The 24,015-nt window shown below is 52.2% G+C and overlaps 1 protein-coding gene across 16 annotated transcripts in view; it reads left to right on the top strand.

Moving 5' to 3' along the window:
• Positions 1-20,276, top strand: part of NRF1 (nuclear respiratory factor 1) — a 73,561-nt gene extending 53,285 nt beyond the window's left edge. For 9 of the 16 annotated variants that reach the window (XM_075081734.1, XM_075081744.1, XM_075081736.1 and 6 more), the window contains one exon: positions 18,212-20,276. In XM_075081734.1, coding sequence (XP_074937835.1) covers positions 18,212-18,375 — 164 coding nt within the window. In that variant the 3' untranslated portion in view covers positions 18,376-20,276. The other 7 variants (XM_075081731.1, XM_075081735.1, XM_075081746.1 and 4 more) reach the window with 3 other exon arrangements.
• Positions 20,277-24,015: the final 3,739 nt, after the last annotated feature.

Genomic DNA, 24,015 nt, shown 5'->3' with positions numbered 1-24,015 from the left:
GTTGGGGTAGGGAGGTGCTCTCCTGACAAGCTGCACATCTTCAGCACGGTGGTGTTTTATTTATAGCTCTTGGCCTAAAGAAAAGGGCACAGATGGAGTCAGAAAACCAGCTCTGTGAAGCTGCCTAGTTCTGCATCGCTCTCCTGACCCATTGCAGATGTCAGTGAGTCATTTTTCCAGGCCTCCTTCTCTATGCCTAACCCTAACCCGGATCAGAGGCTTGGCTGGCAGAGCTCCACCAGCACAGCTTCTTCATGGGGCTCCTGCCACCTTCGCAAATCGTGTGGTGGTACTCGTGAAAGGACCACAGGCAATGTCAGGCTGGGCAAGGCAGCTTTTTGCCACTTCTGCTGGACGCATTTTTGCTGGCAGAGCTCAGTTGTGGATCTGAGCAGTCAAACCCATAAATATTGAACTGGATGTATGGTAGATTAAGCCGAGATCAAAACCAGCCTCTGCTTTGCTGCTTCTTTCTCAGTGCTCCCGGGATGAAGTTCATGTGTGATGGGTTCTGCCTGAAATAACAACTTACTCAAACCTATGCTGAGCATGTGGCAGCCCCCTCTTGGCTTTTTGAGCCCTGTGAGACATTGCGTATCGTAGCCTGTCTCTGGAAGACCTTCCAGCTTAACAGCAGGCAGGAGACAAACAATGGCTGCCTCGCTTTGCCCTGCTGGCATGATCTCTGCTCATTCTCCTGCTCCTCTGGGCAATCCCAAACAAGAGCTCCCAGCTCCTTGCACGCTGGTGTGGTGATCCCCTTCCCGGAGCGGAGCAAGACTTGTTTATTGAGTTGTAGGGCATAGTTTCTTCTGCAGCTGATCTCAATTGACCCCTCGCTGCCTGGGGGTAAGGATGGGCGATGGTCCCCCCGTGGAGCGGCTGTAGCATCTTGCAGTGCAGATTTTAGCTTGCAAGGTGGCTGGCCTCCCGCTTGGAGAAGTAGCTTCCCCATGTCCCATCTATGTAGTGATGAGCGAGTGCTGCGACCACAGAGAAAGCTGAGGATGTCGTTGCTGTTTGACTACCTGTGCTGTGCCACTTTTACCCCGTACACTGTTCGAGGGCTTGGGGAATTGAAAGAGCAGCCTGCGATTACACTGAATCAGGGCAGATGAAGAGGGGCTTTCTAATCCCCCTGCACCCTCATATCACAGCAGAGCTGGGCTGCAATCTGCTCTTTCATGACAGCAGGGTACGGTTCTTGCCTCCCCTAGCAGGTACCCTTGTGGCTGTGAGCTGGGCTGGATCAGGCCACCCTCTCCCGCTGTACACTGGAGAGCGTGGAAAATGTTGCTGGGCTTTGAATGGATGGAGGCTCGTCTGACCCGAGGGCAGTTTGTGAGCTCCAGGCTCTTAATGGCTGTCAGTGGGCGTAGGGTGCAACCTGATCCAAATGGGAAGCTGGCTGAAATCCCAGCAAGCTGTTGTTACTGTGTGAGGCATCTTATGAAACGAGATGGGGTTTGTGAACTCTCCCTCCCACCGGGCACCCCACTAGAAGGAGAAATGGTCTGTAAGCTAAGCCACAAGGTGGGGCTTCCCCAAGTACAGCTCTTCGGTGCATCGAGACGTGGTTTGCATGTCTCTCTATTTACGAAGCTCGTAGTCTTGTGTATGAGACCAAAGTTTCTTCCCTGCGGAATTACTTGCACTTTCTGTTCTCAGTGCAGCCTCCCCAACTCTGTGCTCCCCTTCAGACTGTTCGTTCCCGCTTCCCAGGCGCATGATGCAGAGCAGACATCTCCGAACTGCTCAAGGTGCTGTTTGCTTGCTTTGCCTTAAGAAATCCTCTGCCCCTCTTTGAAAACATCCTCAGCTGCTTTCTTAGCGCAGGGTCAGACCTCTTGTGTTCCTCTATTGCTTTTTTCTGAGCATGTCTAGAGGATCATTCTGTGGCTGTATTTATCCTCTTCGTTGGATCTCTGTAGCAGGGACTGATTTTAAAGCCTAAAAGCACAACCCCATCTGTCTTGTGCCTCTGGGGCATAGTAAAGAGCCATGTCCTGCAACCACTGAGCCTGTGAGCGATCTCACTTGCAGAAGTGTTTTCATTGTCCACCAGACATGCCTATGGCAGAATGATGAAGTTGGCAGGTTTTAATTCATTTTCCCGAGTGGCCACCCAGATCTTCAGACTTCTGTTTTTTCCAAGTGAAACTCGTTCCTCTTCATTGGCCCTGATGTTCAGCGGTTAGATTTTGGGTTTGAAAATGACAACATTTCTTGCTATAGGATTGATTCATTTATGCTTTGAGACATCAGCAGGTTGCACAAGAGCCTAAGGAGATGCAACTCCACCTTGGCATCCCTTGGCTGGTCTGGAAGGTTGGTGGGATGCCCTCACCTGTGGGCTCACAAGGAAGAGAAGGTAAATTTGTCACTGTAAGGACTGTTCCAGCCTTTCCAGCACCTTGATTGCAGCCTGGTAAATGGCCAGCGGGAGACTAACCCCCCGGGATAGCCCTCCTCTCCCCTTTCACTGGGTGAGCCCTAACAATAGCTGGGCAGAGGGCTTGAAGGTAAAACCATTTTTCATTGCCCTCTGACCAGTCAGGGGCACTTCTCTCGCTGCCTGCGTCCCTCTGGGAAGTAAATCACAGTCGCGGTAGAGGGCGGTGTGTTTGTCCCTGGAGGCCCCTGTCTCCCAGTGACCTTCTCAGCTCATGAAGACAGCTTGGCTTTGCTGTAAAGCAGCTCATGTGACAGCAGTAATCCGCAGCTAGTAAACAGCTGTGCAGGAAGATTGCAGGGGAATCGCCCTATTTTCCCCACACTGCAGACCCTGGCAGGCCAGCACGCGAGAGCGGGACGATGGCTTCTGCCTGCTGCGAGAGGCTGCTCTCTCCTTGGCTGCATGAGTCCTTCAGCAGGTTGGTATTTTTTGAAGCCACACCAGCCACCGCTGCAAAGCATGCTCGCCAGGTCAGGAGCATACACGTGCTTCTGTGAGTCGACGTGAAGCCGCGAAACAAGTTCCAAGAAGGAAAAAAGCAATTTTCTCCTGTAGTGGTTTCCTCTGAATCTTTTAATCTTTTCCAAAACCAGAGGTGGCATTTCTAAGCCTGAATTTGACGTGTTCCTCCCACCCCCCATACCCGTTGGCTTAATTTATTCCCTGATGTGTACAAATTCCTTTCTGAGTACCACTTTCTGATGGCTTGCATGGCTCCCCTTCTGCTCTAGGGGCACTCAGTCGCTGGTGGATTTTTTTGCCATCTGCCCACAGTGAGTTAAAGTGTGCTCTGGAGAAGACACAGACTCTGAGAAGGGAAAGACTGAGGGAGCGCTAGCTTGGAATTGGTTTAAAACTAATCATGGTATTATTTGTTACTCCCCTACGCAGTTTACAGATCGCAGCAAGCTTTCCCTCCCTGTGGGTTTGCCTCCTTGTTGCCACACATCCCTGAACTTCTCACCTTTGTTTTCCCCCGTGATTTTAATCTTCAAAACCCCAAGCATGTCCGAAGGGGCATTCAGTAAATGGGAGCTGGTGCTGACGAGCTAGAGGAGCTGATGACAGCTAAAGCAGGCAGTCTCAGACCGAGATCCAGGCTTGTGCAGCCAGAGGTTCCTGCACCACACAGGCAGCGGCAGCCGTAAGCTGCCAGCAATTTGCCTCAGCTCCCTCCAAGAAGGGAGGTGCCTTTGATCAGGTAGGCAGCAGTTGCTTCGTACCCGTGTAATCCCTCGGTTTTCCTACCAGTTCTGCCAGAAACCACTAGCAGTGTGTTTGTGGCTTCAATAAGTTGTCCACCAGTGGCCCGAGACAATCCCTCATTTCATGTAAGCTACAGAACAGCCTTCAGAAGTGGCCATCTGTTACCGCTGGCCTATGACAGATTTGAACGTGAGACCTCGCAGTGAAAGGCTCTCTACTATTCCCCTGAGCCGGCTGATCTCTTCCCTTCCACCCCTTCCCATCAAAAAAAAAAAAAAAATGCTTTGTACTCCCAAGCATTAGGGAACTCTAATTGGTGTGTGCACGACAGGACCACTGCATTTAAATGGTGAACGTATAGCTAATGGAAGCCAAGTTTTATTGCTGGCATAAATATAGTATGTTCAAATCCTTTGAAGTCACAGGGATCAGCATCTGGGGGTGTTTGTGTTCATTTATACGCCATCAGTGAATTTGGCCCACGGTTGCTTCCTGTTGCTCTAACCTGTGGATACCTTACGATGTCTTTGGCCAAATCTTCTCACAGCTTCCTCGTGCATTTTCTTTGCGAAAAAGGGGTCCGAGTCATGCTTCCAAATAGGAGTTAAGTGTTAAGGGGTTTGAAGTCCCGCGGCAAATTAACAAGACTTGGACTTGGCTGCGTTTTCTGCCTTTCTGCCTGTTTGCTGCTGTCAGAGATGTGCTTTCTCACTTCTGGTCTGGATGGACCTGCAGTCGGAGCCACAGCAGCCAGCGAGCAGGACCCTGGTCTGAATCATCCACAACAGATGCAAAGCAGAAGGGATTCTCCAGCCACCGCAGCTCTATTTGCTCTTGGGAAGCAGGTTCCGACCTGTTCCGTCCTGCCCTGGGAAGCGACAGGGCAGGTCGATACACAAGCGGCTGCTTGATTCTTGCAGTTTCTGTCCACGCGGGTCCGTGTGCCGCAAGTCTCCCCTTTGTGGGCCCCTGCACACCGGGGGTGAGACCCACAGGGAGAAAACACCTGGAAGACCCCTGGCTTCTGCGAAACGAATGATCGTTTGTCTCCCTGCACCCATCGTCGCCTTCTCTTGGCGTTCGGAGAGGCTTCCTACCGCCCAGGCTCTGCCCGGGTGCACAAATGTTCTGTGCCTTCAGTCACCAGGCCAGAGTCCAAGCTTTTTTTTTTTATCAACAGATGTGCAGAGTTTAAAAGGGAGGAATCTGCCAGAGGCAGTAGCATACCAAGAATAAGTACTCTCAGGAGAGAGAGGTAGGAACCCATCCCACCTGCCGCACAGCCCGGCCAGTGGAAGACAGTGGTGTGCGAAAAAAGGAGGAATGTGGACTGTAAAAACTTGCTTTTTACACGATACCTTCCACGTCTGAGTCGTGTATTTGCCATGATTTATTGCTCACCTTACTGAGGATGGGCCAGGTCCTACACGGGAAGGGGGGGATCTGTGCCAAATGGGTCTCTTGACCTCTAAAGAAGACAGGCTGCAGACAGACACCGAAGCACTGTGACACTTAACACCGTTGCCACAAGGGTCTGTGCTGGTTTGCAGCAAGGATGCTTTTATGGCTAGATTTGAAGGGTATGCTTTGATGAAGAGGGAAAAAAAGGACCCTTAAGGTGTATATCTAGCCCTTTTTTCCCCCCAAGGAAAAAAGAAGAGTGCTTACCTCCTTGTAGCTAGTGTGGGAACTAGCATAAGGTAAGGCTCCAGCAGGGACACCAGAGTTGCAGCTTTCCGTATCTGCAAGGTAAAGCTTTGAACGCCTTCCCAAGGCATTGTCCTCCTCCAAAAGCCACGTGCCTTTCTTGGCTGTGGGTTCGTGTCACCTCTCTTGGGTGAAGAGCACGATTTGCCCCAGCGAAGAGGTGCAGAGGCTGGGCGTGGGGCACTGGGGGAGAGAACCCATCGCTTTGGACCCCTTCGTTGGCCATGAATGTGCACTCTGTTGTAGCAGAGGGGCTTCTGCTGAACAAGTCAGCAAAATGCTGGGAAAATGTTTTTTAGATGAAGCCAGAGACTATCTGGTTACGGATTACCTTACTGCCAGAACAATAGCTGCTTTATATCTCCATGTGCTAAACGCTCTGTAGTATATGCTAATGTCCGTGTTCACATGTGGTCTATCACGCAGCCTACGAACTTGTGAAACTCGCTGAGGTCCGAGTCTGTCGTAGCCTTAAAAATACGCTGAGCTCCTTTCAGAGACCGATGAGGCCAAGTGCCTGCATTTCATGCCCTTTCTAGCCGCGTGCTCTTGGGTTACATAGAAATGCCACTTTGGCAGCCATTTCTGCTTCTTATTCATTTCTTACCCCTCGTTACTCAGGGAATAGTGGAGGGCTTTATTGGAGGTGGCTGTAGTTCCTCCAAGATGGATTTTACTACTCTCACTTCCGTGCAGCCGTTTCTCATCAGGCCTTGCTGGTCCACTTAAGCCATTCATCTAAATATTTGCAAAATACAGTGCAAATATCTGGAAGCATCTTATACTTACCTCCCACTTACTCTGCCTCCCACTTATGCACGTAATGTTCTACGTAGAGTTAGGAATATTTAAGTTACTGTACCTAATGTTGGGGTGTTACTCATATGTGGACATCGAATTTTTTTAATTCACCTAGAAAGCAGAAGGATGTATTTCCTATGAATACATTAATCACCCCACTTATTTCCCCCCTAACCCCCACGCCCAACTGTAGCATTTGGCCTTTGTTCAGCCTTTTACACTTGCATTTTATTGTCAGGCTTCCTAGCAGCAGACTATTCAGGTTGCAAATGGACCCTAGCAGAGTGTTCATCAGGTGAGTGGATTTTTGTGGTGGTAGTTTGGAATAATGGGATTTAGCTGGTATTGCCACTTGTTCTTTTAGGTTCCTGACTATGTGGTGTTCCTTAGGGTTAAAGGGGCTAAATCTATCTGTTTGGTTTTGGGTTTTTTTTTTCCTGCCTCCTTTCACACTTTCAAGGGGAAGATATCCGATGTCAGATATATATTTACATCCAGGCATCCCGTAATGGCTGTCTCAGCTGCTGCTCTGTGCCTGGACGCTGGTCGGGCTGCAGGGTAGAGATGCGCGTGCCTCTGGGCTGTGCTAATATCTTACGGCCCAATCCTGTTAGCCTTACGCTGTGCTCTCCCGTAATTGTTCCGTAAGTAAAGATTTAGTGAGGAGAGGGACAGAGCTGGGCTCAGAGCCTGTATTTTAATAACACTCAAGCAGCGGTACTGTGGTGATAGATGGGGATGATGTGATTTTGGGGTTTGTAAAATTTGGCTTTTTAAAGGTCACAGACATGATGCAGAGTTAAAGCAGCAATGCAAGGGAGAGAAAACCCAACAAATATACTTCCAGCACCCATCGGCTTTGAGAAACTATGGGCTGAACATTGTGGCAGAAACCTAAGTAAAGAAGTAGGCTGTCCCGTGTGTCACACAGCACAGGAGGTTAGATACAGGAGCTTGTGTAAGTGCGACCTTGGACACTCTGCTGGCTGAAGTCCGCCAGGTTTTGGACTGCAGACACCTGTCTTTTGATACGCAGCTGTATTCCCCGTGCACGCTATTTATGATTTGCAGGGATGCCCAGAGGATTGTTCCTGCAGAAACTCTGCCAAATAATTATCTGCTTCATTAGAATATGTGATATTTCAGTGCTTAAATATATATATAATTCAATTCAAATGACTTTATTCTAAAATGGACTTCTGTCATTCAAGTAATATAACATTTTATCAATTTTAGATGGTACCCTGCCTTCGTTCCCCTAGTAGCTTTTAATAAACCCATATAGAAAATACAGAACCCAAAAGGCTGTTTTTAAAGGTAGGATAAGAATCAGTCTCCATACGCAATTCTTCCTCCGGATGAGCTCCTGTGGATGTTAATAGCAGAGCAGGCAGGTCAGTGAAGTACTTATGGCAAAATACAACAGGGATCCCTGTTAGGTGATTGTCCTGAAACTTTGATGTGGTATGTTGCCCGCCTGTCTGATCACGGGTTTGATACCTGCTTTCTCATAAGAGGAGGAGACTCTAATTCATTCTTAGGTGTTTCCTATTTCTCCTTTCTGAGAAGTTCTGCATTGGTAACACCTGTCTGCTCCGTCTTTTTTATTAACAGGAAACAGATTGTAAGGAAAGCGAATCCCAATTTAAGCGGACATTAGGGGTTGCTGTACTTTCTCTATTTTTAACTATGTTTCCTATGGAGATGACTGACCATGATAGACTGCTAATCTTATCAGGTGTGCCCTTCACTCCACAGCAAAGCCAGCCGATCAAGGAAGCTTAGAAGGGTTATTCGCTAAGCTTTCATCTGTGGAGTCTGGTAAAAAAGCTTGCTTTCCACAGGTAGACACATACACTCCTCGCGTGTTTGTTGCCTCTCCTACACCCCAAGTTGGCTTGGCTTTAAGGTAACTTACCCTGGGGACCCAGCGCTAGTGTGTGAGGTCTAGGTAAGAACAGAGCTTGAACAGACACAGCTTTATTCTGCCTCAGCCAATGTCCAGGACCTGTTACCGAGCTCTAAATTCACCCTCAACACCCCACGAAGGGGAGAGGGAGGGACGGGTAGCCTTATGAAAGACACAAGGGCTGAAGGCATGAAGCTAATCCACCGTCAGGCTACCAGACTGCTGCTTTGCCTTCTTTCCCCAGCACCCTTTCACAGGAGTTTTCAGCTACATCAAAATGAGGGTGAAATGGAAGACCCAGGATTTCAGATTAATCATTTCCAGTGTTAAAAATAATTGCAGGTTTTTCCTTATGTTACTATCCTCGCTGCAGATGATTGCAGATGGAAGACTTCTGTTATATCAGGAAAGGGCTGCAAAGACAGAGGTGCATGGCAGTTGTGAAGTGTCATCGGTGAAGGAGACGTTTGTCACCACTACTTGAAGACTATGGGTCCTTGCTGTGCCAGGGAGGGGTCTGGGTATCAGGTTGGCTCACTGGGGTCTTCCTCTATCCATGGAAATGCTGGGGCTTCAGAGGAGACAATTCAATGAGCGTAGCTGAGTCCCTGTCTGTATGTCACTTGATAGGGCTGCCCCCTCCAGCAACAGAGACTCCTGTCTATCAGGAATCCCAGCCCCAGTGGTCTTGTCTCAAAGTACTGCAATTTAAAAAGAACTCAAAAAAAAAAAAAAAACAACCCAAAACAAACCCCAACAACTCAAAACCCACAAAAGTTTTGGAATCATCTTCAGGGATCTTGTTAGTCATTTGACAAGGAAGAGGGGTGTCCTCTAGGTCATCCCTCTGGGATGAAGACTGGGCCTGTGTATTCTCTTGGATTATATATTGAACAAAGTGGGAGGTGCAGACACACCTGCCCTGCTGTGGTCTGCTGAAAGGAGCCACGGGTAACTGAGTGGTACCTTTGTGAGGATGGATTGACTTCCTCTGCCACAGAGGCAAAGGTAATAGACCAAGAAATAAGGGAGATTAAGCCAAAGGTGTTTCAGATCTTGGGTAAGCTGTGACCCTTCCCTCCTCGTAGAGAGGAAATAAATAGGAATGTGCCAAAGACGCTAGTGCAATGAGCTGTCCTCTTGCAGCTAGAGAAGGAAGGTTTGTCTCCAACCGAGACTTGAGGATAAATAAAAAACAGACTTCCAAACTTGGGTGTTAAAACAACCCCTTGACGCAAAATCCTAAGCATCCAGCAGTCTCTGCTGAAGCTAATTGAGTGGGAGGAAGAATGAGCCACATAAGCGTGGTGTTGCATCCTAGCCCATGCCTTTCTGATGGTGTAGGGCTGGAGGTCCCAGATCAACCAGGCATTATAGGTCACTGAGACAGCAGCTTCCATTGCTTTGAATGAGCGGAGAAGGAAAGCTCATTGAAACAGAATCCTAGAGTGGTGGGGGTTGGCAGGGACCTCTGGAGATCACCCCGTCCCACCCCCTGCTTGAGCAGGCACACCCAGAGCAGGGGCACAGGGCCGTGTCCAGGCGGGGTGTGAATGTCTCCAGGGAAGGGACCCCACAGCCTCTCCGGGCAGCCTGTGCCCTTGCTCTGTGGAGATCCCCTCTATGGGGATCACAAGACGAGCCAAGGCTAAAGAATGAACAAGTCACTGCCAATATTAAGCAGGTAGGTGACACCCAGGGGCCGTCTTGAGAGAGTGAGTTGTGGTCATGAAGATGGGGTGGATGCAGGGAAGGAAATAGCGGCTCCAGGACTGTCCTTCCTACATCCCATGCAGTTGATGGAAATGTTGCATCCTGTTTTCTCTCCTGTGCTTATCTTCTGTTCTAAGGGAAAGTCAAGGCTATGATGTAACGTACTAGATTGCAACGCTTGGTTTAGTGCTCCATCTGCGAGCTGCCAGGACTTCACTTCGCTATCATGACTTCATGTGCCTTGTTACATTTCTTTGTTGTGGTTTTGACCAGAATGGCTCTTGAAAAGACAGGTGATGGATGATCTTGAGGTATGCTTATGGTCAGCGAGCAGAACAAGGACTGCAACTTTTTTGAAATTATAATTTGGTGGAACAATTTTTGTGTTTTAAAACTAATGGCAGAGAGGACGTATAGGGAAGAGCTGTGACTGTTGTGTGCCTAGAAAGTTCACAGGGCTTACATCACTTATGGGTTTTCTGTGATTTGTCAGTAAGCCATTTCTGATGGTGGAAATTCTTCCCAATATCATCTTGTCCTAAGAGACATCTAATTTGAGTTAGTCATTGATGCTCTAGCAGTAGTTGGGGCTGGGGGAGGGAGGGGCATGCTTTCAGAAGACAGTTTGTCTTATCTTAAAGTAGGTGCCTGTGTTAAGAGATGTCTTCTGCTTCCTTTGTCACCACTGAGTGTGGTAGAATTCCTGAAATGCTTGATTTCTGCAGTTGACACTGGGTGAAATCCCATCCACGGTGTCATGTCAACGCCTCGTATCTTAAGGGGCACGTTTAGTTTGCGGATGTTTCTCCTCTACAGTCAGAGGATTTTTCAGAGTAACGTGACTTTGAGAGCACTTGTTCTAGCTGGTGTGATTTGAACTTGTTACAGAGATCTGTTTTGTTTTTTTCTGAAGACACATGCTCATGCCCATTGCCTGTCCTTCCCCCCTCTTGAAGGCCTCCCGAGTTAGTCTCCCAAAAGGGAGGTGGTCAAGATGATAATTTCTGGAAATCTTGGCAAGCCAGTTTCCCATGCAAAGCAATGTGGATTTAATAAAAATCTGTTGTGGGAGCATTTAATGTGTGTGCTGAACAGTGCTCTTTTGTGTTAGCAGTAACACACCAGGTAGTCTCCAGCACTGCAGTTATCTGTCTTGGTGAGGATCCGAATGGTGGTTGCTCCAGGATTCAGCTGAAGGACATAGTTGCTCTGCAGTTACTTAAGTACTGGTGGTTGGGCTACCTTTATGGCAGGCAACGACACCTGCCATGTTGCCAGAACACACGGACTCGATATCCTGTTTGTATGACTGACCTTTTTAAAAACAGTAGCAGTGAAGCGTAACAGAGTCCCTCCTGTTTTGCCACGTTGCTAAAAGAAATTATACATGGCTGGGAGAATGAGGTATATGCCGTGGTTGTGTACAAACCAAGTTTACTGTCAAGAAATACTTCTAGTGCCAACTGATTTGTCCAGGATGTCCTACTGCTGTCTTGGATTTGCTTGGTTGGTGGCTCTACCATCAGTGGTCCAAAGCTTCTTTACATAAAATGGAGCCTGCAAAATCTTGTTCACGTACCAGGATGAATGGAGTTCACGCGATCGCTTACACCAGCCCCTGGCCTGAGCCAGCGTCAGTCTTAGCTGGCTCTAAAAGACCTCCAGTGACGGAGACTTTGCTCCAGAGCATCCCTAACCTTATGTTTGGCAGTTTTCTGTTCCCTTCCCTCCGCTAATACCTAGTGCAACTTTCCATGCTGCACTTCAAGCTTGTATCTTATTCTGTCCCACTGTCGAAAAGATGATCAGGTTATTCTCTTCTTATCTGCATCAGTCTTGATGTATTTACAGGTTATCCTATGAATATAGATCAAAGCACGCCCAGCGCCCTTTCATTGTGCTGCCCACCGAGGGCAAACATTTCGTTGTTCAGAGGTCCCCATGTGATGTCGTTCCCCGCTTCCCGTTTTTGCGCGTTAAAATCTGCACAATGGTCATTTTGAATTGTCTACAGGAATTCTTCCATCACGTCTTCAAAACCCACCTTTGGCTCTGAACGAAACGTAGCGATGAGATGGTATCTGCTGACCTGTGTGCTAGGGCCCTGTAGTGCATTCCTGAGCACAGGAATTCCAGTTGGAGTGCTCAGCCCTCTGCCTCCGGAGGAGGGGAAAAAGAAGTTGCGGGAATATCTACTGCAAAATGCTACAGCAGGATCACGCTGCAGAGTTTGCACTAGCTTCCCCTCAGTGCTAGCTGAGAAGACTGACGCAAGCAAAGTCCTCTGAATGAGTTGGAGGTCAATGGCCAAGGAGGCCCAGTGGAAAATTTCACTCTTTCTAGCTTTCTCCATTGTTGGCGTGAGCACCGTAAGGCCTTTGGAGCAATACAAGGGGTCTGGGAGACTTGCGAGGCCGCTCACAGTGGTCTCCTGACTGCAGTGCGTGCAGATATTAAAATCAAATGATAAACCATGCAACTTTTGGCACTTATCCCCTTTGGTGTCCAAGAGAACAGAGCAAGGTGTATCGACTTTGTCATCCATCGCGTCGGATCCGCTCTCTCCTTGGTACTGCGTGTGTTTCTGGTGCCAGTGGACCTCCAAAAGCAGCACCGACTGTGGCTGAGTATGGCTTATGGCTTCTGGTGGTTTGAAGTTGGCTTTGGATGCCTTTTGGAAGGGGACATGCAGCTCTCAGTCAGGGTCCTGGTTTTTCATAAGATTATGTTGCCAACTAAAAACCAGAAGATGACCTGTGCTCTGTCAGGTGCTCCAAGGTGATCGCTGAAGTTAGTGTGCGTTTTCTATTTTGCCCCACAAAAAATCCCAAGAGCAAATACTCCTTGCTAGTTGATGACTCTAGACCCGTGCACCTTACTCCTCCACGGTCAGCACTCAGAGCAGTGGTTTTTCATAGAATCATAGAATTATTAATGTTGGAAAAGACCTCTAGGATCATCAGGTCCAACCGGCAACCCAACACCCCCAGGCCTCCTAAACCGTGTCCCCAAGTGCCACGTCTACATGGTTTTTGAACCCCCCCAGGGATGGTGACTCCCCCACCTCTCTGAGCAGCCTGTGCCAGGGCCTGACCATTCTTTTAGTAAAGAAATTTTTCCTGATGTCCAATCTAAACATCCTCTGATGCAACTTGAGGCCGTTTCCTCTCATCCTATCGCTAGTAACTTAGGAGAAGAGGCCACGTTCCTTTTGTGGCTTCCTAGCTTTTACAACCATAAACTCAACTCTCTTAACAGCATCCCTCTTAAATTCTTCCGCGAGCCTCCCCAAAGGTGTGTTGAGAGGTTTGCACCATCTCCCCTTCCCAGTCCTCCTGGGATGAGGCTGGCTCGGGACCACAGAGCAGGGCTGAGCATTGCCTCCAACTCCTGGCTCCCTGATGCAGGAGCCAAATGGTAACGCTTCTTCATTTGCCTTTTGCTTGCTCACAACGCGCCCTTTCGGAAGGCTGTTCCCACAGGAGTTTGCTTTGTCAGATCTCTTGTAGTTGCTACCAAAGAGGAGGATTTTGCACTTTTGGAAAGAAGAGGAGATTGTTTCCTTTCTTGACTCGATGTCCGACACAGTGACAGTGGCTGCTGTTCTCTCATCAAGAATGGGGCTGGTTCCTCTCTCTCGACCCTGCAGGACTTTGCTCTTGTGTTCCTGTTTGAGCTCCATGCAGAAAACGTTATGTGTGAGGTCTTGCCGTTCAGCCTTTCCATGGTGTAGAGGGCCACGCCAAGACATTCACTGGAGGAGCCCATCTCAGCTGGGAAGAGGACATCTCTCTCTCACTGAGTGACTGGCAGCCAAGAGGTCCCTCAAGATTACACACTGTTCAGTTCCTCCCAGCCATTCTGTGTGTCTGTGGGCATTTAACGTGACAATCAAGCTTTCAGAAGCGTTACATTGAATGTCCATATTGTCCATATAGGTTGTTGAGACAACTCCTGTCTTGATGTTGATGAAGACCTTTCTACTCCAGGGTGTGTTTCGAGGCTTGCAGAACCTGACTATCCAGCTGAAAACTCACACTGCTGCTGCTTTGTGGTGGTTTAATGCAGTCACCCACTACTTAGGATCGAAATGGTTGTTCCTATAGTGCTGCTGATCCGCCCTCGGTGCTAGGTAAGGTGTCTGGCAGCCATCGCGTGACTTTTGGCCTCTGAATCCTGTGGTTCTCCAGTTGCAGGTAGAACCTAACCCTTATTCTTAATTTTCTGCAAGGTGTAACCTCTTCTCTGCTCAAACAGTAGGATTTTTGTTATCTCCTACGGCCCGTCACAGTCCTCCAGCTAAAATGCAGCCGCTAATATCGTCTGACCCAGCATTAGAGCATAGCTGCGGCAGTCTCAGAGTCAGTCGGCTCTAATCCTTTGATTCATGGTGGCCATCTCAACCCCTAAGGCCTGCCACGGCTCTCCTCCCTTGGCCACCCTCATGTCCTGACCCGTTCCCCTCCCCGGCTGGCAGGCAATGCTGGCCATGCCATAGCCTCCTTCCTAGCAGAGCCAGCTGATCCTCCACCAAAAAAAAATAATAAATCTTTCCCTGGCATGCTGCAGGTGAGCAAGAGGCAGGACCTCAGTGCTGGCTCTGCCCCAGCTCCCTGCGTAGATACTGTCCTTGCGCCCAGCTGGCTGGAGCTGGCTCATTCCTGCTGACGACAGGAGGTGCTGGCAAGTAGGTGAGGTTGGTGGCCAGGAATGGGTGAATTTCAGGGGAACGGGGGTGCTGGGCTTTGTGTCTCACCCACCACCCCTTCCAGAGGGGCCTTTTGGGTGGCTTCAAGAAGGGAAAGCAAGCGCACAGCTCGGCTGCATCTTCCCGCTTGCTGGGAGCCCGCAGCTGTGGTCTGCGCTGCTTGGTGCCTCATTCATCCCCCCTGCTGTTGTCCCTCCGCAGGCTGGAGCCGGTCTGAGCTGTGCGCGGGATCCAGCGGGATCCCTCTTCCCTCCCTCGGCCAGGGCCCTCCCTGTGCGCCCCGTTCCTTGCAGAGCACCCCAGCACGGCTCCACTTTCTTTGCAGATATGTATTTTTCAAAGACTCAAGAAGTTTGGGGATTTTTTTTTGTCTAATGGATTTCCTGTTTTTAATACAATTGAAAGGGTCTGAAATCCATGCTTTAGATTAACATATGCCATCTAGATTAGGGCTAATCAGGGTGCAGGTCTGAGCAGATGCAGCGCAGGGCCAATCCTAGACCTGATTACAGTATCTCAGTATTTTAATCGTCTCTCTCCCAAGGGCGATCATCTCTGCTTTAATGCACAGCAGACTTTCCAGCCCTCTCCTCCTTTGGTTTGTTACCACCCCTGGCAGGAAGGCCGCTACGTCAGATGCTGAGGCGATTTAGTTTAATCCCATGCAGAAAGGGATCTGCGTGTCGCCTTCTCTCACAGAGACTTCCCTGCTCTTCCGTGCGCTCCAAGAGGCGGCCAAACCTTGGGTGACACAAACTCACCCTTTCCAAAGACGACCCTGGTTGGGTTTTCACGTTTCACCATCTTTTGATAGCACCCGTCTTTGGCAGCAGCCCTACCCTGGCCAACGCACGCATTTGAACAGCACGGAGGGATCAGGCTTTAATGTTGCGTGCTCTGTGGTCCATGAGGGCAGGGGAGACTCTGGTCAGTTGGCCATGGGTAGTAGACTGTCATTTGAGAGCTCCAGAAGTCTCCTTCACTTTAGCAACCCAAGTAACCCAAAGGGCTTAGTTGGGTTGTTGGTCTGGAGCGGGGATTTTAGGTGCATCCCAGGCCAGATCTCCAGGTCTGTGCCAGCATCTGCTTAAACTGGGACGTGCGACGTTTCCTTGAAGGGTCTGACAGGAGGTTTTCTTCAAGAGGGCTGAACATGAGCTCTCATTTCAGTGTTTTGTTGCCTAAAACTCTCGTCTATTAGAAAGCACCCTGGGACCTTTGTACCTTCTCCTGACTCCATGCCATTCCTAGCCATTGGTGCTGAACCATCGTACCAGGAAAGCGACCCCTCGGCTGGGCTGTGAACCAGACGAACGTGGACGTAACCCTTCTGGCGTGGGGCAGCCCTTTGGCTGGGGGATCATGAAACTTTCGTAGCCACAGAGCGCTTTGAGATCCTAAAAGGAGAGATGTCGAAGGACTGTAAAGCACGCTGCGCTCCGCCGGGGTCACCCACCTGGTCAGCACGATTAACTCGTAAGCTTTCCTGTCTGTGCAGTAAGTTATCTGAGGACACCGAGCCGCGCTCTGCCGCCTCGTGTTATTAAACAAGTGCCCTTGGCAGGACAGAGGTCTGCTCTCTGCCACAGAAACCTGAATCAAAAGAGATTGAACTGCTTTTTTGGGAAAGCCTGGGTCAGGAACCTGCTGTCTTAAACCGTTTGAATGCTGTTTTAGGGGTTGGCCATCCTGTGCTGCTGGCTGGAAGGATTTGTTGACCCCTAAAAGCTGCTTTTTTCCCCAACAGAGGTGCGGATGGTTTCAGAAATGTCATGTACAAGGTAGCGTTTACAGGCTCGCTTGTCTAAATCATGCTTTGCCAAGTCAAAGGCAGTGGCGGGTACAGGCAGACAATATTGGAATAGAAGGATGAAGTTTATCTTGCTGGCCTGCAGGATTTGAGACTCCCCCTCCCCGCCTAGCTGTATCGAGCAGCTCCTGTGCGCCTTGCTATTTTTTCCACCTCTTTTCATCATTCACAGTATCCTCAGGGGCTTCGTTGTTTTGTTGTCACCCTTTTTGGTGTTACCTAGCTAACCGAGACTCGCTGCGTTTGGCACAGCGGTGCTTCCCTCCGTGGCCAAAAACGTGCCTGAAATTTTGCCAGCTCCACCCTGGGGGCATCTGACCCTGTTCTGTAGCTGAGCGACCCTTAGGAAAAAGATGTTTCCTACTTTGCTGGACCCATCCATAAGTGGGGAAGGGCGGAGAAACTTGGTTTGCTTTCCTTTCTCTCTGTTATGTGTCGTGTATGTACATACATGTGTGAGTGTCTGTAGCCAGTGCCTGGAGCCAGCGTGGCTTGGCCAAGGCTCGCTGGTCTCTCGCTGCCCTTCACCCGTCTCGGTGTGAAGGCAGGACGCGGCTGGGATGGAGAGTGAGCTGGAGGAAGTGAATCGTGTCTGAGGGAGGCCGGTGGCTGTAGCAGGACTCGGTGGCAGGACGGGTATGATCGCGCAGCGGTGGGATCCTTCTCGTGTGCCATGAAAGTGGGAGGGTGTTTGAGCGGTGTATAGAGTTAGAGGGGATGGAAGTCTTGCAGTGGGGAAGAAGCCTGGTTTATCCCTTCCTCAGCCCCAGGCTTCCCAATTCTGGTCAAATCAAGTGGAAAAAGGCGTTTCACAAGTGTGTTCCTCGTCTGTGGGTGACCGCTGCCGGGCTGCGTGGTGGCACGCTCAAACGCGTGGGAGCAATCCCTGCCTCCAGCGAAATCGCGGCCTGATGGGGTTGGCTGTACAGGTACCTGCTGTACCATCCCAGCGTGTTCTTTGGGTTCCTCCTACAAAAATGTCTTATTTCTTTCCTCCTTAACCTTACTCTCTCTCCCTGCCTCCCGGCAGCCCCGCAGTGCAGGCTGAACTCGCCGTGCTGCCACCTAACCCTACCCCATCCCGCCCCGGCTCCCATCCCACGTGGCACCGTGGCGGGTGAGTCCGGCACAGGGAGGCCACGGAGCCACGAATAACTACACCAGCGTGGACACTGCCGGGTGGGAGGCAGGCGTCTTCCTGGATTGCTGTGCATAGAATCACAGACTGATTTGGGTCGGGAGGGACCTTCAGAGGCCATCTAGTCGAACCCCCTGCCATGGGCAGGGACATCTTCAACCAGATCAGGTCGCTCAGAGCCCCGTCCAGCCTGGCCTGGGATGTTTCCAGGGATGGGGCATCGACCACCCCTCTGGGCAGCCTGGGCCAGTGTCTCACCATCCTCGTTGTAAGAAATTTCTTATATCTAACCTAAATCTCCCCTCTTTTCATTTAAAACCATTCCCCCTTGTCCTATTGCTGCAGTCCCTGCTAAAAAGTCTGTCCCCACCCTTCCCACAGCCCCCCTTTAAGCCCTGAAAGGCCGCAATAAGGTCTTCCCGCAGCCTTCTCTTCCCCAGGCTGAACAACCCCAGCTCTCCCAGCCCGGCCTCGCAGCAGAGGGGCTCCAGCCCTCGGAGCATTTCTGTGCCCCCTCTGGCCCCGCTCCAACAGCCCCGTGTCTGTCCCGTGCTGAGGAGCCCCGAGCTGGAGGCGGCGCTGCAGGGGGGTCGAAAGGATCACCTCGAGCAGCACTCCCGATGTCGAATGCAGCCCCCGAACCGCTGGGGGCCGCACCACGGCACGTGGCCCTGCCAGCCGCGTCCCTCACGCCATTCTCACTCCACTCCTTCCCTCCCAACCCCACTCTTCCTATTTGTTTCGGTTTGGTTTTGTCTCCGCAGGTCTCGTCCAGATCCCCGTCAGCATGTACCAGACCGTGGTGACCAGCCTGGCCCAAGGCAACGGCCCCGTTCAGGTGGCGATGGCACCCGTTACCACGAGGATAGCGGACAGTGCCGTCACCATGGACGGGCAGGCAGTGGAAGTGGTGACCTTGGAACAGTGACGATGCCCAGAGCAGGATCATGGTGATTTTCCTTGTCTCTTATGCGAATAATTTTTTTACGCCTCTCCAGAGATGCAGTCAGGTGGCATTGAGTCTCCTAGCTTTGGAAGCAAAGGTTTTGTTAACCTTTTTTTTTTTTTTTAAAGGAAAAAAAAAAAGAAAAAAGAAAAAATAGATAAAAAAACCTAGCAGAGGATGTGTGTTAAGTGCATTTTTATAGCGCCACTCTGCTCTTGTAGGAGTGAGAAGCCAAATTTTGACGGGACTTTCATTCCAAGGAGATTGAAAAGAAAACAAAATACAACAACAACAGCAAAAAGCAACCCCTTGTCCCCCATTCCCCCCGCACGGGATCGAGCAGAGCGAGGCCTGCGGCCATCGAGGCACGGCGGGAGCACGGACGCCCTCGGCCGAACCCGCTGCAGCAGCATCGTCGTCGCTCCCGGGCTGCGCCGGCACCTTCCTCCACGGCAGCTCCTGGGCACGGCCCTCCGCCGTCCGCACTTGGCAAATTAGGTTTCAAAGATTTTAACGCGGACTTTTGTATTAAAAACAAAACCAAAACCACACACACACACACACAAAAAAGGAAAAAAAGAAAAAAAAAAAGAAGGAAAAGAGTTTGGAAAAAGGCTCCTCTCCTGGGGAAAAACAAAACGCATGTGTGACTGCAGGGGGGTGGCAGCCTCCTGAAGGGATGACCCTCTTCCAGGAGCCCGCGCCGCTGCCGCCCTCCCCGCGCCGGCGAGCGAGGCCGCCTCTGCCTTTGACGACCGTAAGCGCCGCCGCGGAGAGTCGCAGCTGCGCTCCGCTCGGCTCCCCTTGGTGCACACTGGAGACCTGTTCTTATTTCTCCGCTCTCGAAATGTACCTGCCATTTTAGATCTTTTTTTTTTTTTCTTTATTATTATTATTGTTATTATTATTATTATTTCCCGTTTCTGTGGCTCTAGACTGGAGTGGAAACGCCTCTAGAGGGGCTCTGGCTGCCTGTTCCCCCCACCTTCCCAGGACTTCCTTTGCCAAAGAGCCACCTCGGGCTCGCCCCATCCCCCAGGACCCCACATCCTCCCCTGCCCGTCCCCGGAGAGTCCGGTTCCCGCAAGAAAAGCTACGTTTGAAGGTAGCGGGGGGAGGGATGGGATGTGACTCTTCCCTTCGGGGACCCCTCTGCACCCCTCCAAGCCGCCCCCAACCCCCCGGTCCTGCCCTGCGTGCATCTCCCAGCTCAGCTCTGCTGCTGCTGCGGACTTTTAATCCCCATCACCCAAAAACCTCTCCGGGGGGTGGGGGATGGGGTGGGTGGAAAAGCCTCGGGGGTGTTTGTTTTGGGGGGACACAAGTTTTACGTGACTTTTCCGTGGGCCAAACCCTTGCGTCCCAGCGGCAGCGCCCGGCCGAACCCTCCGTCAGCCACAGCCCTGCCGCGCGTGCAGTTGTGCATGGTATTTAATTTTTAATTCTTTTTTTAATTATTATTTCCAAGTGGCCATTAATGAAGTTCTCCAAGTCTCGCTCCGCCTTCGAGGAAGTTTTCAGATTCTTGTATTTACTTGTTTTATATGGGAAAAAAAAATATCAAATGTTCTTTGTATACATTTCTTCTGTACTTTATGAGGGGAGGGAGATCTTTCCATAGAAACAGTCCTGGTTCTCCAATTTTTGTTTTTTTTCTTTTTTTAAATATTATTTTTTTATTGTCGTTGTGAAGATGTTGGTGGCTTTCAAGTCAGTGTTTCTTTGGCGATGAAATGACGTTCTTTTAGTCCGAGAGGTTTCCCCCTGCCCTCCCACCCCCCCAAAAAAGACAAAAACCAGGCAAGTAGCAGAGCATGGACCCCCCCCCTTGTTTCCCAGTGTCTATTATTGCCTCATTCAATAAATTGTTACAAATGTGTCTACCCCTGCGTCCGGCTCGCCTGTTTTGGGGGATTTTGGGGGGGGGTTGGTGTATCCTGCCAGCCCTCCCTACCCCATGGGTATTTTGGGGCTTGGTCCCGCACCCTCCTGCCCGCCCCACGCCGGCTCCGCTCTGCCCTGCTCTGACGTTGGGGCTGGAGCTGGGCACGGCCGGGATCGTTTTGGGGCTTAATTCTTCCTTTGTGCAATTTCTCTCATTCCTTTTTACTCTTCCAGCAGCAACCTGTGACTGGGTGGAAAGCATGGGGGTGCTTGAGCATCCCCCTCCATCCTCCCACCCAGGGGCTGAGCTGGCCTTTGGGTTGAATTCCTCCATGTTCAGGTGCAGCAGCCCCCACCCCATCCTGCGGCGGCCGTCACCCACGGAGCCCCAGCAACCCGGGGTGCGTTTTCTGGGGGCGCAAACCCAAGGAAGAGCAGGGAAGCGCAGCGATGGGTTTCAGCAGCTTTATTTGAGCGCCGGCACGGGACCGTCGCAGCCCTGGCTCCGGCACGGCGAATCCTGCAGCTTTCTTGGAGCCTGGGGCAAGAAAAAGAGCAGAGGAAGGCTGGAAGGACGGACAGGACGGAAAGGAGGATGCCCGTGCGTATCGCTGGCCGAGCTGGGAGCGGATCCCCGGCCGAGCTCAACGTCCCCAGACATGACCGATGCTGCATCTGCCGGGAGGGCGACGCAGGGGTCTGGGTGTCCCAGGACATGCCGTGGTGGGGCTGGGCTGCCCCAAAGGGGCCCAAATCCCGCAGCGGGGCCCGGGGGAAGGGAGCTCGGGCCAGTAGGTGCTGCCACGAGGCTTTAATCTTTGTTAATCGGTCTTTAATAAGCAGGTCGGGGCCTCCCGCTGGGGCGGCTCGCCCCGGCCCACCAGCAACCTTCGCTTTGTCGTTCCCAGCCAGGGAGAGGCTGGTGGGGGGCCAGATCCTGCTCCCCTCCCCAGCCTGGGTGCTCCGGCGTGGGGAGTCCCCAAGGCATCAGGGGTCCTGGAGTGTGGGCTCCCGCATGTGGCCCTGCTGGGTTTGCTGCCTTTAACACCCCGACCATCCCTGTGCTGCTCTGCCCAGGGCGGGCCCCAAATTGCAGAATTTGGCCCCAAAAGCATGGGCGGGTGCTCAGGATGGGTCTGGCTGCTACAGCTGGGAAGGGTCAGGAGGGGGATGATGGTCTCAGGGTCCGGGGGGCGGGGGGTGGGTGTGGCCCTGGGCAGGGCACCAAATCCCCTTTGGGTGACTGCTGGGGGTGGAGCCTTTTGGGCAGGGTGGAGCTTCTTGTGTGGGTGTGGCCTTTTGGGAAGGGTGGGGCTTGGGAGGGATGCCCCGCCCCTGTTCCCCACTCAGGGCAGGGCCTCATTGCCGAGCTGATTGGGGGGTGAAACCCAGCATTGGGTGTGTGTGGGATGGATGGATGGACAGACAGACAGCCTGGTAGATGGATCAATGGCTGGACAGACAGATGGATAGACTGGTGGATGGATGGACTGGTAGATAAAGCAGTGGCTGGCTGCCTGGGCAGACGGATGGGTGGGTGGCTGTATGGGTAGATGGTTCAGTGGCTGCAGAGACAGACAGACGGATGGATGGCTGTACAGACAATGGATGGGTGGCTGGATGAATGGACAGAGGTTTGCTAGCTGGATGACCAGACGGCTGAATGAGCAGACAGACACACAGGCACCCCCTCCCACCGCCCCCACCTGCCCCAGGAGGGCAATGGGGACCCCCGTCCGTCCCCCCCACCCCGCCCCAGCACAGGGAGGATGATTTGAGCACGCAACCTAATCCAGCGTGATCCAATCTCCGTGGGCTTACACTGAAAGCTCCGTAATCACCCAGCGCTGCCCTACATATCCCGACCAGCCGCCCCGCGGGTGATGAGGGGTGACGGGGGTGTGTACAAACCCCCCGCCCTCCCCCAACATGTCAGCCCAGAGCTGCCCCTTCCCATGCTATCTTCTGTCCTCCCTAAAATCTGTCACCATCTCTCCTGCAGCCGGGGACAGGCAGGGGATGTGGTTGTTGCCACCACAAGCTGCTTCACCGGTGCCTCAGTTCCCCCCCACCCCAAAACTGGGGGCTGGTTCGGGGCTGAATCCAGGGCTGGGGGGCAGAAGCCGGCCACCTAATTCCCCCCCCTCAGCTTCTCTGCCCACATCGGGGGGCCAGATGAGCCCTTAATGCCCAGAGGCACGCAAGGACCAGTACCCAGCAGGTCCCTGTCCCTCCGCCGATGGAGACGCCCTGGGACACTGGGTCCCCCTCCTTGGGGAGTGGGGGGGTCTCACCATCACTGTCCCCCTGTACCGCATGTGCACAGACACCCACCGCGTCCCCCCAGATCCATACTGGACCCCATGAGCACCCCCCCCAGCCCAGCAGCAGAGCCCTGGGTGGGGGGGATGCACAGGGTGCCTGGCTGCACCCATGGGTGCCAGGGGCCCGTGTCCGCAGCGGTTCCCCGGGGCTGTAGTTGGCAAGTCTAGAACCACCGGATCCTGCTACCGCACCAGTGTGAGTTCTACCATTGCCAAAGGCAGCCCTGGGGCCGGGCACCGCCGGCACCGCCAGCACCGCCTCAGCAGCCGGGCCCTGGCACGGGGACGGGACATGCGGCTGCAGTGCCAGCCCCGGAAAGCTGCAAAAAATGGGGGGGGAGGAGGGAAATATATATATATAATTTCACCCAGCCAGCCAGAAAAGCCCCCGTGCAGCCCTGGCAGATCCCCCACTGTGTGGCTGCTTGGCTCAACCCCCAGGAGATGCTACCACTGTGGTCCAGGAGGGGACGGGGGGGGGGCATGCAGGGGGCCCCATCCTGCTCATCAGGGCCACCACAGGGTGATGGTCTGACCAAGATGCCTCCACAGGCTGAGACCTGCCCCGTTGGGACAGCTGCCCCCTCACTGTCACCCATGGATGGGGTCTGATGGACATCCCTCCATCACCCCAGCACGTTTGAGTGGTTTCCACCATCCCAGCAGCATCCCTCCTCGCTGAAACCACCTCCCCAGCACCAATGCTCATCCGTCCGCCACCCCAGCGCTGCTCTGTCCACCTTCTCCCATATTGGCACTACACATAATTGCTCAAAAGCTACAAATAAAAGCAAAAATGTGCTAGTGCCAAAACGGGCCAGGCGACGTTGGCGACGGCCTCGCGGGGCTCGCGGGTCTGTCTCTGCTCTGTTTATGGCCCTATGGTAATTCACTGACCGCGGGTTTGCACAGTGAATTCTACCAGTGCCATACACAGAACAGGAGTAGCGAGCACGCAACCTCCTTTGCCTTTTTCCCCCCTTGATTTCCCCCAAAATCCTCCCTAAGCAGGAGCCAAACACCCCCAGCCTGGTCTCCAGCCTTGAAACGTCAATTGGAAAAATCAGGAATAAATTATTATCGACTGGCAAAAATGTTTCAGAAACCGCCAAGCAAAGGGAGATGCTCACCCTGATGTCGCTTCTCTGGGGAGGACGGGGAAAGTGCGGTTCCCCAGCTCAGCTGGTCGAGCACCGGGGAGTTTTGGGGATGCGCCGCAGCGGGATGGGGCTGAGGCGATGCCAGGGCCCGGTGTTGGAAGCCATTTCCCAGCCGCCACCTTTGCAGGGTTATGTGGGTATCTTGGCCCCAGGTCTTCAGGGAGCAAACGCTGCCGGATGGCTGCAAACCGCCCCCCCCCCCAGATGGCTACAAGCCCCTAAAATTGTCACAAATCCCTGGATAGTTGCAAATG

This window comes from Phalacrocorax aristotelis, chromosome 1, assembly GCF_949628215.1.
Source record: "Phalacrocorax aristotelis chromosome 1, bGulAri2.1, whole genome shotgun sequence".
NCBI lineage: Eukaryota > Metazoa > Chordata > Aves > Suliformes > Phalacrocoracidae > Phalacrocorax > Phalacrocorax aristotelis.
This window is presented reverse-complemented; position numbering and strand designations above follow the sequence as displayed.